Source organism: Tinamus guttatus, unplaced genomic scaffold (genome assembly GCF_059628265.1).
Source record: "Tinamus guttatus ecotype Peru unplaced genomic scaffold, ASM5962826v1 Tinamus_guttatus_pri_ptg000213l, whole genome shotgun sequence".
In the NCBI taxonomy this organism is placed as follows: Eukaryota; Metazoa; Chordata; class Aves; order Tinamiformes; family Tinamidae; genus Tinamus; species Tinamus guttatus.
In genome coordinates this window covers 9,195,500-9,208,043 of record NW_028288747.1, presented here as the reverse complement: position 1 = coordinate 9,208,043, position 12,544 = coordinate 9,195,500, and the positions used below count along the sequence as shown (strand labels likewise).

The window sequence follows — 12,544 nt, the reverse complement described above, 5'->3', positions numbered from 1 at the left end:
CAGATAACAGTGTTGCTTTGAGCAAATCGGGAGGAGGACGTCACAAAGATTTTTACAAAGAAGAAATCATTCTAGAAGGACAATTATCTACATGGGTGGAGGGGAGGAAAGATGGAGGGGAACATATGCCTTTCATAATTAGGGGCCCCGATTATAGTGTAGCTGAAAGGGATTTTTTACATTTTAAATCTAATTACATTTCAGAATGAAACACACTAATTGGTATTTCTGCAGTCTGTTTGAAGAGACCTTCATCTACTTAGGGAGGGGGAAAAATAATAAAAACCAGTGACCTTCATGCCAGCTAAGCCTAATATCAAGTACTTTTGCCTGAAGTATTCATGGCCCCTTTTCTATTGCTCAAGCTATCTCTGGAAATAAGCACTCTATGACTCATCCCAGTTTATCTGCTCCAACCCAGGAAAGAGATACTACCTAATATTCTGAAAACAAATAGATATTACATCCAAATGCTACCAAGGAAAACAAAAGTGCCTTTTCTACCATTGTGATTAAGAGGCTGAAAGAAGTTTTTGCCCAGGCAATGCACAAGAAGGCACCTCAAACCCAGGGAAACTGAGGCAGTTAAGGAAGGGATGTGTGCACTGCAAGATGCAGAAGCTCCCCACTCACTGCAAAATGAAAAGCATGATACATTCTCAGGTCATACCCACCTGCCAGGAGCTCTGCATTGCTAGACAAGCAGATCAAAAATGGATATGGAAATTAGAAGCAAAAAATAACAGCGAAGATTTTTAATTTCTTGTCCATTAAAACCAATTGTAAATGAGTATGTATTCATTTTCACATAATCTAATTCTTCAAGTTGTATGCCAGATAAACATGTAATTTCTGTGTGCAGAAATGCTTCCGACTATAAAGGAACTACTGTGAATGCAGCTCAGATGCCACTAACTAGAAGTACGATATCTAAAGTTTTAAAGAAGGAAAGCACTGTTGAAAGAGGGAGATGAACTTCTAGTATAAAACTATTTCTGCAGAGATAGAGAGTGGGCTCTAGAGGTCATCTAGTCCAACCCCCTGCTCAAGCAGGGACACCCAGAGCACCTGGCACAGGGTGGCATCCAGGCGGGTTTGGAAGATCTCCAGAGAAGGAGACTCCACAACCTCTCTGGACTTAGATTTGCTTTCTCTGACTCTCTACTCTTTTTTTCTTCTATTAGACAAAGGCTCTTTTCAAATTTGTATTTATTTTTTCTCATTTACTTTCTCCATTCTGGGAAAGCAACTTTTAGCAAACACAAGGGTGCCTCTGAGACAGCTATGTGTTCTGCATCAGCTTAAGGCAGCACAGGGAAGGCAGGCAGATGTGTCCATGGCACTGGCACACCTCAGGGAGCCCTTTGGGCCCAGACGTGCTGATATGCAACAACTACCTGGGAAATAAATTATCTTCTGGATAGCTCTGTTTGGTGAACAGATAACAGCAGTTATCTGTCCCTGTATTTTATAAATGTTAATAATGTAATATGTAAATGTAAAATGTAAATATGTAATGTAAAATGTAATAATACATGTATAAAGTAACATAATGACATATATAAAATAAATGTGGGTGTGCATATATAAATGCATATATATGGATCCACAGCACGACAAATAGAAGTCTGAAGAGGGAGATGTGAAAAAGCAGGAAGTCCAAGATTTGTATCGATACATTCCTCACATGAATGGAAGTCCACCCAAGTCATATATATCACAGCATTGTTTTTCATTAAATAAATGTTTCTAACTGGGCGCGACTAGCTGTTGCCACCTCCCATCAAACAAGTAATTCCCCAATAACATTTATTTTAATGAAGAAAGTGGGAAATTAAAAGAGAATCAGACATCTGGCTTGAAGTTAGCCTGAGTAATACATAATGCTTTTTAGAAGAATGTCAGGCACAAACACCCCTCTTATTTACACAGAACTAACGGAGCTGCCCCAATCCAATTTTGCAAACTTACTGCTTTCCGTGCCTGACAAAAGGCAATCCAAGAAAGGAGAAAAAAATCCTTAGGCTGTGATCTGTGAACTCTCCCATCTTGACAGACCCCAGCCCCACTGTCTGCTAAACACAGGAAGGGTCACAGCAAAATGTAACCTGACCTGAACTTTAACCACCAGAGGTGACATTTATTCAACAATAGAAGTTAAAACTAAACACGAACAAATAGGGAGAAGGGGAATATGAATATCTTTCATGCTGATTTAAAGCACAAAAAGCAACAAGAGACTTACCTCTTTGGCTTACAATACGGGTTTGACTATATATGAAGAGATTTTTAAGAAAGTACTCATTTATATATGGTAGCACTTTTGAACTTCTGTAGAATTTGACAGTACTTAAATATTACTGAAAACAAAACAGTAATAACACTAAATTCTAAGGAACGTATATAAACTACAAACTTAGAATCATCGGAGTTGACAGATGAATAAATACACTTAATTCTGAACATCTTAAGTCTGAATTGATTTTTAAGCAACATCACAATAGTTTTCTCTGTCTCGTAAGCCTATCTCAGAACTCCTGCAAGCAAGAGAAGCACTGGATGTTCTCATAGTGATTTATATAGAAGCAAGACCTGACCCCTAATTACAATATATGTGAAGCAAATGATCTCGACTATAATGAAAGACTGAACAGGAGACTTCCAGAGCCAAGGTCCATGAGTCTTCACAGCTCGAGATGAAGAGGGAAAACTAGGACATGCTGACCAGTGAGCTACATGGGCAAACAATGCACTTTAAAGCCATAAACTGCTGAGCTATTTGTTAACTTCTAAAAATGCATTTCAACATAATTTTATAATCTGGGTTCTGCTGTTGAGAGGTTAAGAAAAACAAGACAGCAGCAGTTTCTCAAAAAGTGGGTTAAGAGCCACAATTCAAGACATATCTTTGGTGAAAACACAGTGATAAAGGACAACTGTATGACTCCATTCTAACTCTGGACTTAACTGCTTCCTGAAATATTATATTTCAACATAGTGCATCTTCATTAAAAATATGTACAAATTGCTACCCTGAAATCGGTTGACTGCCCATAATTCAAAGGATGGAATTCATGCCTCATAAAATGAGAGGAAAGCAGGAGAGAATCAGTGCTACCAGTGAGATGAAGAAAACAACTATAAATACTCAGAACCAAAAGTTTTTCTAACTGGCTTCAGCTGAGGCAAGGCTGTCTGTCCTTATGTGCTTCCAGCGGAAGCAACTTTACGGAATCACAAGAATAGGATGCAATTATTCACAAAGGCCACTGCAGTCTGCTGGATATTTATATGACAACTGAAACTGAAAAAAAAAATCACAAATAATTTTACAATCTACAGGAAACCTCAGAAAACCCCATGACTTTTTTTTTTTTTTTAATATGGGTGGTGACCATGAAGAAGCTTTCTTATTTTTAAATCTGACAGCTATCTAATACCTCACTGGTGTTGGTTTGCCAGGCTGGGTGTGCTCTGCAAAACAGCAAGATAATTTCAAAATATGCCAAAACTTGAAGCTTTGCAAGGAAGTGACTCGCCTGGAAAGAAGAAAATAAGACTCAACATTGCCACATACTTGTATGAGCACCTTTTAAAAAGATGCATAACTTTAAAGTGGCTTCTCTTTTCATTTTACATTTAAGGTAAACAGACGTATTTGATGTTAGGAGTATCTTCTAAATGCTATTGAATTTGCATCCTGAAAAATAACATAAATCATTAGTGAATATTGCACCATATCAGTTTCCTGTTTCAGTTGGCTGTCTTGCTATGTTGGCAACAATTCAGGGGCCTGCAGAGCTGCAGGCATATGTCTCATGTTAAAAAAGAGAGGAAAAAAAAAGACTTCATGTTATAAACACTTCAATGAAAATTACTATCCAGTTTGGAGCCAACTGAACCCAGGTGCTGAAGACAAAATAAATAGGCAACATATGAAAGCTGAAGAAAACCCACTGGGCTTCCACTGGGATCGTCTTCTACCATACATTTTAATGTACATCATGAAAACCAAACAAAATATCCCTGCAAGTGCAAAAAGCAGACTGATTTTCTTACCTTTGTTGCTCATAGGTTTTTAACACGGATTTTTAAGGTATGCCTAATTTTTTTAGGACATGTGAAAATATATATTTATAAATTTAGACAAAAATGAATCCAAAAAACCACAGCAAACACAATTTGTCTCCCCAGTAGTCGATTAGAAAATGCTCAGTGTCTTGTCTTATCTACTAAGTAACATGAATCCAGTGGGAAAAGCTTGAGGACTGAAACCATGGGATCTTCTTGCTCATTTTCCAGGGCAGTTTTGGCTCCTGAGCACTGGATCACATGGGATTTAAAGCACCAGTGAGTTCCCTATTAAGGAATAACCCAGGAACCCACACTGGCAGCACTACAGACCTCGGAGCCGGCAATGCCTGATATGGGCTTGTGTCATGTTCTTTTTCCAGTTGCTCTGTTATCATGAAGGAAAGGACTGACACACTCAAGCAGGGAAGTATCACCGGGCTAAACCGTACGAGGTCCCCTGTACTTTTTCTAATACAGCCACGTGGCAGCTTTTGTGGTGTCTTCCTGGTGTTCCTGGCTGGGTAAATGTTAGTCAGGCAGCCACAGAGTGAGATTCACCGTCCTCTGGGAGTTCTGGATCACAAATACTTTCCACTGAATCACATCCACAACACACCAAGAAACTCACACGGATCCCGGGAGCTCATCTTTGTGTTTAGCTTGAGGACTAGAGGAACTAACCAGCGTGTCAGGGAACACGTGTGTGGACAGTCAAAATGTTTAGCCGTCGGCTGCACGGCGGCGTTCCCCCGCCCCCTGTAACCCACGCGCTGAACTTCCAACATAAACAGCTTCGTTTATAAGCCTTATCTCTGGGGGAAGCTGATCCCTGTCCACCAAACCTGTCTGCGGCCCCCCTGCCACAACATGCCTGGGGCCGAGGGGCAGCCCCCAGCCCCGGCCCCACGTGTTCCCCGAGGCCCTGCGCTGCTGACGCCAGGGAACGAGGCGCCCCGACTGGGAGCGGGAAAAAATGGGCCCTCCCCAAGAGGCCTCGCGGTGGGCACGGCCTGCGGAGACTCGCCCAAGTTTTCAAAATAAGCAGATATTTGAATTTCTTAAGTACAGCTCTTTGTACTGTAAAAACTGTAACAATTTTAGTGCAACTTTTGGATAAATATATCCAGTTATATGAAAACATTTCTCAATATATATATTTAGTTATTATTATACATAGTCTCAAATATATGCACTACATGGAAATCCTGGATTAATTCCACCCTTGCTTGTCTATATACTGCTTAGCAGTAAAGCAGTATATAGACACATGTTTTAGGAACATGTGAAAAGAGTCTCTTTTTAATAAAGACTAAATTCTTAATAAGTACCACTTAAAAAAAATTAAGTATTTTCTTCAAGTCATTAATTTCTTTTTGATTACTTCTGATGAAAACCATGGATTAATTGGAAATTTACTCCTATGCAAGGGAGTGACAAGAGTAGCTTTTCGTTGGGCCTTTCATTTAGTGGTAACTTTATCGATGTTATGGAAAATACTTGGTATCGGTTATTACTTGAGTCTGAAGGCTTGAAGAACTTACTCGTGGATTTTAGGGTTGCAAATTGTAGCAGTTTTACACTGAACTATGTGAACGTGAAAAAGAAAACCCTAAGAAACAACCGAGCTACCTCTCCACTGTGAAAAAGAGGGTAGCATCTTGCTTCCTTGAGCAAGGGGGAGGCCATCTTCAAGCAAACCTAGATGGGCCAAATCATAACCTGAGCAGAGGAATCCTTCTCACACCTACCTGCCCATAAGATAAGCAGCTTTGGGAAACTGTTGCTTCAAGCTGGCCACGAAGCCAAGAACGCAGCAGCAGCAGAGTGAGCAGCGTTGCGTCCTGCAGCAATCGCCTGTCCCCAACTGCAAAAGCAACTATCTGCAGCAAAATTGTATCGATTGCAGAACAGTGCATGCCTAACACATGCACTACCTACACACTAGATATATGGAAATTCCTGAAAATACAGCAGCAGCACTCTGCGGCTGCCCTGCCCAAAGGCTCATCTGCCCTGCAAAGCTCCCGCAGAGATCTGCGGGCTGAGGGGGGAGAAAGCAGCAGCTCAAGATATTTGCTGCCATAGCTGAATTAGTACCACCTTCGTATACGTTACTAGTTGTATACAGCTCTGCATGGATGTTTACAAGACGGCCTGATCAGATAAGATGGCAAAGTAAATAGTGTATTTTACAGCTTTTTATTTTTTTTAGCAGCTGCCTAAGAGACCTCAAAAGTCCAAATGCCCCCAAACCCAACATTCTGTTGGAAACCAGCATTTTCCAGTGTGTTTTGTTCTATTCTGCTTCTCCTCCAATTTCCAACATTCTGCTGGAAACGGTGATGAAGAACACATGTCTGTTGTAAACTGCACCCATGAGAAATCTTGGAACTGTTACATTCAGTTTTATTAGCCAAGGCATTAAGATAGTCTACCACAACTTGTATTATTAACTGTTCCATCAAATGCAACAACACAATATACTTTTATACTATTACACATGTAAAAAACATACTGGATTTCTTAATCTCACTGGGTGACTAACCTGTTGCGTTTACATTTTAATTAACAGTTACAGGATGTTTTTAGTGCTTCAATAAAATCAGGTGTTACCAAAATGCAAAATGCTATTGCACACCATATTTTCTGGAAAACACATGCTGAGGCAATGATAAGGCTGAAAAGCCTAACACTCAAAAGCCACAAAATTCCAAATTATTAGGCTTCTTTCACAATAGAAACTTATGCAAGTGCTGTGTCTTAACATATTTCACAGGCTGCTGCAATAATCTGGGCTACATGAGGGAAATTTAGTGTGACAAAGCTCTACGGACGCACTAATATCTCTGAGAATCAATTTATTTTCTACTGTTGCAAATACTAGGCAAATTTAGTTAAGCAACAGACAAAATTAGACAATAGTATAACCACCCCCTAAGCATTGATGAGCTGCATCTTTTGGGGGACTTTTGCATTAGTTCGGGGAGGGAGTGACATCATCAGAAATTTCCTACAGGCCTACCTATATTCAGGCAAGTATAAGCAAGATTATATTGTAGTGTAGAAATAAAAAATATTTCATATAAATCTGACAATTATTTTGACTGATGATTTGACCTCACAACTTTAATAAAGGTCAGAAATGATTTTGCAAGGGTTTCACATCTTATTTCCCAAGTGACTCTATGGGAACAAAAGAAAAAGAAAGAAAAACATGGGCCTGTCAGAATATGCACCTTGCAAGCTTTGCACAGAAGAGGAAGACCAAAGGTTTAGGCAGCAGTTCAGAGCCACAGCTGAGATGTGGCTTTTAATTTCAGCTTAAATCATTTTAGAATCAAAAAACACCAGTGTCAGTAGAGTATTGGGACCATACTAAAACCAAGACAACCCAGCACAAGGTGTATGGGAAAGCAGAACACAAAGCTCTCTTTGTTCCCAGGAATTGAATAATTAATTCCTGAAAATACAGACAATATTTTTTTCTCCCCTAAATGAGACACAAAAGGCTGACCGTGTCAGTGCATTTCATGGACTGCAAGCTGAGACCAATGGAGAGTTACGTGTACAACATCATATGGAGAGTCTTCCTTTTCATCACAGGACATACTCATCCTTGCACATACTCATCATGTGCAAGACTAACTCAAGCTAGCGTTTCCTAGTCCTCTCTGGTGGTCATTGGCTCACAGAAAATACATTGTGCAATCATGAATTGTGCTGTACTACAGCACACACAGGAGTCAACCTGTGGTTGGATGGGAAACTGAAATACTGGCATTTCCCAACTTGCAACTGCTTGGCTTTGCAGTCCAAACAGTATTACTTCTGTATGGCTTTTTAAAGACAAAGATTGTGTTTTGTTCTCTGTCACTATAACAAAAACTGTCCAATAATTAGCAGCGCTTGAAACTTGAACCTCCAGCTCTGTTTTCCTTTGAGCTACCTGGTAATGGAAGATTTACTGCAGAATGGATATTGAATATTCAGGAACTGCAGGCTCACATGGGGACCTGAAGGCAAGCAGTGAGCCAGCAAGCAATATTTCCAATCTGTACAGTACATGGTGCTTTTTTTCTTTTCTTTTTCCCTGACAAGTCCCATCTAGCATTCGTCCTATCAGTTGTCTTGGTGAAACCCTCAAAAATAAGACATCTTGAACATTTGGCTTTGTTCTGGTCATGAAAGAGACATTCCAAGAATTACTGAAATTTATTTTGGTCTAATTAATTTTGTAGCCATTCAAAGGCAAAACAGGTTTGCTTTTGTTTCTGATTTAAAGTAAAATGAGGACAGGACATTGCATTTGGAACACAACCAATGCAGATCCATGGTTATTGTTAACTAGCAGAGCTGGGCTGCTCTTTGGAAAGGGTCCAACACGTATCTGCTAAAAGGAACAGTCTGCTGCTAATACCGCATTCTGCTGTAAGAAGATGCCTCGGCATTATGGCCACTGAATTATGGCACCAAATAGGGAAACTGGTGCCATCACTCAATTTACCACCTCTCGGGCATGGCTGTGCCCCTGCAGTGGTTTTGAAAGAAAACCTGCAGGTGCTCAGCGTGCAGATACGGGTTTGGCTTGCTTGGCCTCTCTGCAAGCGGGCAAGGCACCCAAGATGCAGAGGGGAACAGGATTTAGCATACACAGACCTGGCACAACATAGGCCAAACAGGAGTCTCTCCCAGACTGCTGGTGTTTTCCAGTCTTCTCAGTTCAACAGTGAACACAGCAAATTGCAAATTCAGCAAATTCCAGGGATGCTGAGAAAACAAGCTGTTGGACGAAAAAAGGCTTGCAAACTACCAAAGAGTTATTCCTAGAAATTCCCTTTGACTATTTCCTCCTAAGACAATTCTTATTTTTGGCCACTACAATAATCTTTTTTCAGTATTTTGTCTTCTTTATGGGTAGGTCTAAATAAAATGTAGAAGCCAAGAATGGTGCTAAGTCTCCCAAGGCAAGGAGGAATACAGGCACACGCTTGTGCAAAAGTTCAGTTGTGCTAACCACACACATAAAGTAATAGAAAGTTGCAAGGACACTGGTTTTGTGTTACATAATTAACTCCAGAATGCAATAATGAACTTTGACCTAAAGCCAGAAGCTTTAACACATTAAGATACTTCATTAAAAAAAAAAAGATTTTGTAATATTTAAAATTCCAAAGAAGCCCATACCAATCATGCTTGTGTGCAAGTGTGTGATAAAGTTGCAAGTCCATAGTCTGAGGCCCCACATACTAACAAACTAAATGCTTATGTGTAAGGAGGCGAGTGCCGGACTCCACACACCATGTTTCAAACAGTCTGCAGTCTCAAAAAAAAGAATGAATTTTGTTTCATAAACCGAGGAACCTTGGTACTGAAACTTTCATTCACTTGCTCATCTCCCCCAGAGAATGAGGAGCTATGCATTTGCTTTTACTCAGGAAATCTATATGCTGGAAATCAAGCATACAAGTATACTGATAAAAAATAAGCTATTGCTGACAGACTTTTGAAATGTAACAGAAGGCAATGTAATGTAAGCACTATACATATATATATATGTATATATATACACACACACATATATATCTATATATACAGCTCTACACTCTACATCTGTGCTAGTCTCTCCAACTGGGTAGCCTGAGACCACGGAGGCAACAAGGGAAGTTTGCATGCACAGAAGCCTGCAGCTCTGCTTCGGTTCCTAACACTTCTGGGAACTTCAAGTCTTCCCACACTTTTCACAAGAACAAGGAGATAAAACAACAATTTGTATAGTCGGTTAACATACAAAAAAAAGGGCAAAATATGAAAACGCAGTTTCAGAAAAGTTCGGCCTTGCCCTATATCCAACAGCAGATAGCACTGAGGTGGTGAGGGAAACACCATGCAGCTCACAAGATATATGCAGCACCCTGAGAACTCAGCAGAGCAGAAGTCTGCAAGAGATTTGGGGAGCTACCAGGCACATAGAACCATATGCTACAGGCAACGTTGCAAGGAGTGTGAAAATAAAGGCCTGGAGCAGGAATGGCTGGAGCTACCCATTCTGTGGTAGGAGTCTTATGAAAATGAAACCATTTAACATTCGAAGCTACAGCAGGCCAGCCAGAACACACCTGTATTCTGAAGCGTTAAGAGTCCATAGGGAATAATACCGGATTAAGATCAGCAGAATTCCTGTCCTGCCAGGGAGCTTCCCCACTAAGGCAAATTCTTGGCAAAGGCTTTCAACTGAAAGCTCCTGGAGACATTTTCATTTATGTTTGTGTGTTCCCTACCTCAAAGGTGACCTGGGCAGTGACCTACTCACTATCAGTAAGCATCAAGAAAACTGACATCAGCAAGTGAGTTCTCTTCCTCCATTCAGATATGCCACCCGCATTCACTTTTATAATAATTTTAGCAATTTTCAAATATGTGACAATAACAGCAAAAGGTTTGGACTTTCCTGTTCTCATGAGTGCTCACCTAAAAAAGGGCTTAGCATGTTATTTTTAGAAGCTAATGCTCATGTTGTTTCAGCAAAAAGCTCAGTGTTAGCTTTAGACACATGTCTTCTTTTATGCCAGACAGGCCAGCTCCTAGTATTCACAAAACAACTGTGGTTCACTGAACATGTTTCCAGGATTCATTTTGACTTTGCAAGACCAATTTTGCACTGATCAGTGAAAGAAATCATTGAAAAGATTACCTTATGAAAACACACAAATTTAGCCAATCTTTAACAAAAAGAACAAATTGTGGAGCTTTCATCAGACTCAGCACTATTCAAATACGGCCTGTCAGCACTTGGCATATACGAACATCAGAGATGGAACAAAACTACAGGAAATCCTTGGGCTTACTCACATACCCTAAGCACCACAGACAAGTCTGGCTTTCTTTGTATGCTTCTTCTAGCTCTAGTTTTCCCAGGCACCCATTTCCCACCATACTAAAACAGCACCTTACCTGTTATTTTCTGCAACAAGGGAGAAGGTTCTGGCTCATCACAGATTGCCTTGACTAGAGCTTTTTTCACTTCCTCTTCAGCGTCATCCAGCTCTTTTCCACCTTTCATTTCTCCAACCACAGAATACATGTATACCAGCAAAACAAGGAAGTCCTCGCAGGTGTAGTCATCTTGTGTCCGCTCACTGTGACACTTGATCATTGGCAATAGCTGTTTCAAGACGCTGGGCATTTCTGACTCTCCAATAGTCTGAAAAAAGAAACAGAGGAAGAGTGTGTCAGATGCACCCTGCAGTGCTTAGCAGCACCTGCTTGCATCCTGAAGAGTTACCATTCCTGCAATAGAAATAATCAAATTACCAGATCAAATCACCTCTATCAAATTACCTCTTTTGGCTAGAAGGAGAGACCAGAATAGCTAAGATTTTTTGGTTTGGAGAGGTAAAGGTGGAGAGGTGATACGACAGAAGTGGGGAATAAGCTGAATGTGGATCTACTGTTCAACAAATACTGCACTAAAAAAATAACAAAGGACCAAATCAACTTGTTCAAAAAGAGTTAAGACAAATTCATGGATGATAGGTCTATAAATGAACATTAGAAAGTCTAATCAGTGATAAGTCTCTGAGCATCTCTAGCTCATTAGTTCCCTATTCAATATATACATTTTCCTCATTTGTCAGCACAAATGGTCCCCTGACCTACTTGCTGCTCAAAAAGCAAATTCATTAGTTTCCTAAAGCCTTTTTCCTAGGCACTCATAAGAACGTATTTTAGCACTTGATAAACCTTAGTGATTAGTCTTTCTCCATGTAACAGTGAGAAGAACCAAAGCATCAGTCTTTTTTGTATGGGCAAAAGGCTACAAAGCACAAGGTCTAAAGCTGCCTTGCAGTTCTGGGCCTGCAGCTCGGTCCTGCCTTGGGCCCGGTTTCGTCCTCGAGCAGGCAGCTCAAAGCGCAGCTCCCAGCGGCTCCCGTTGCGATCGCGGGCTCGCCGCACATCTGCAAACCTGACCCCGTGGCTTCAGGTCAGAAACACAGAAAATTAGAACCAGAGGGAGCTACGTGTGAAATAGCAAGCTGAAGCGACCGGCCTGGTTTCCCGGGGACCCCTGCGACGGGCGCGAGGACAGGGCGTGTTTCTGCGGGGCGGCAGCGGCTGCCTCACACACGCTGACCCTCGGCAGCCCCTGCCTCCCTCTCAGCACACGCACCAGCCTCTCCAGTGATGCAGCAGGGGCTTTTTCTCACCCAAAAAAACCTCCTTTGCTGCACAGGACCGATTCATTCCCACAGAAGGGCCATGCTGTGGGGTGAACAAGGTCGCATGGAGGGAGAAGAGGTATGTGACCCGCGACTAAAAGATGATCATGTTGTATATATGAGGAAGGGAGGCTGGTGGAGGAGAAGAGTGAGAAAACAGCATATGCTGGCACTGCCTCGCTCCTGAGCTGCTGAAAGTGTAATTGCTTCTTCCACAGCCTGTGAGAGGAGGAAGGAGCTTTTCCATGGCTGGA

General features: G+C 41.1%; 1 protein-coding gene across 1 annotated transcript in view; it reads right to left on the bottom strand.

Moving 5' to 3' along the window:
* Positions 1–12,544, bottom strand: part of SCFD2 (sec1 family domain containing 2) — a 179,356-nt gene that overhangs the window by 89,073 nt on the left and 77,739 nt on the right. Inside the window, exon 5 of the mRNA XM_088524794.1 lies at positions 11,026–11,275. Within this exon, the coding sequence (XP_088380920.1) occupies positions 11,026–11,275 (250 nt within the window). The remainder of the gene's footprint in view (positions 1–11,025; positions 11,276–12,544) is intronic.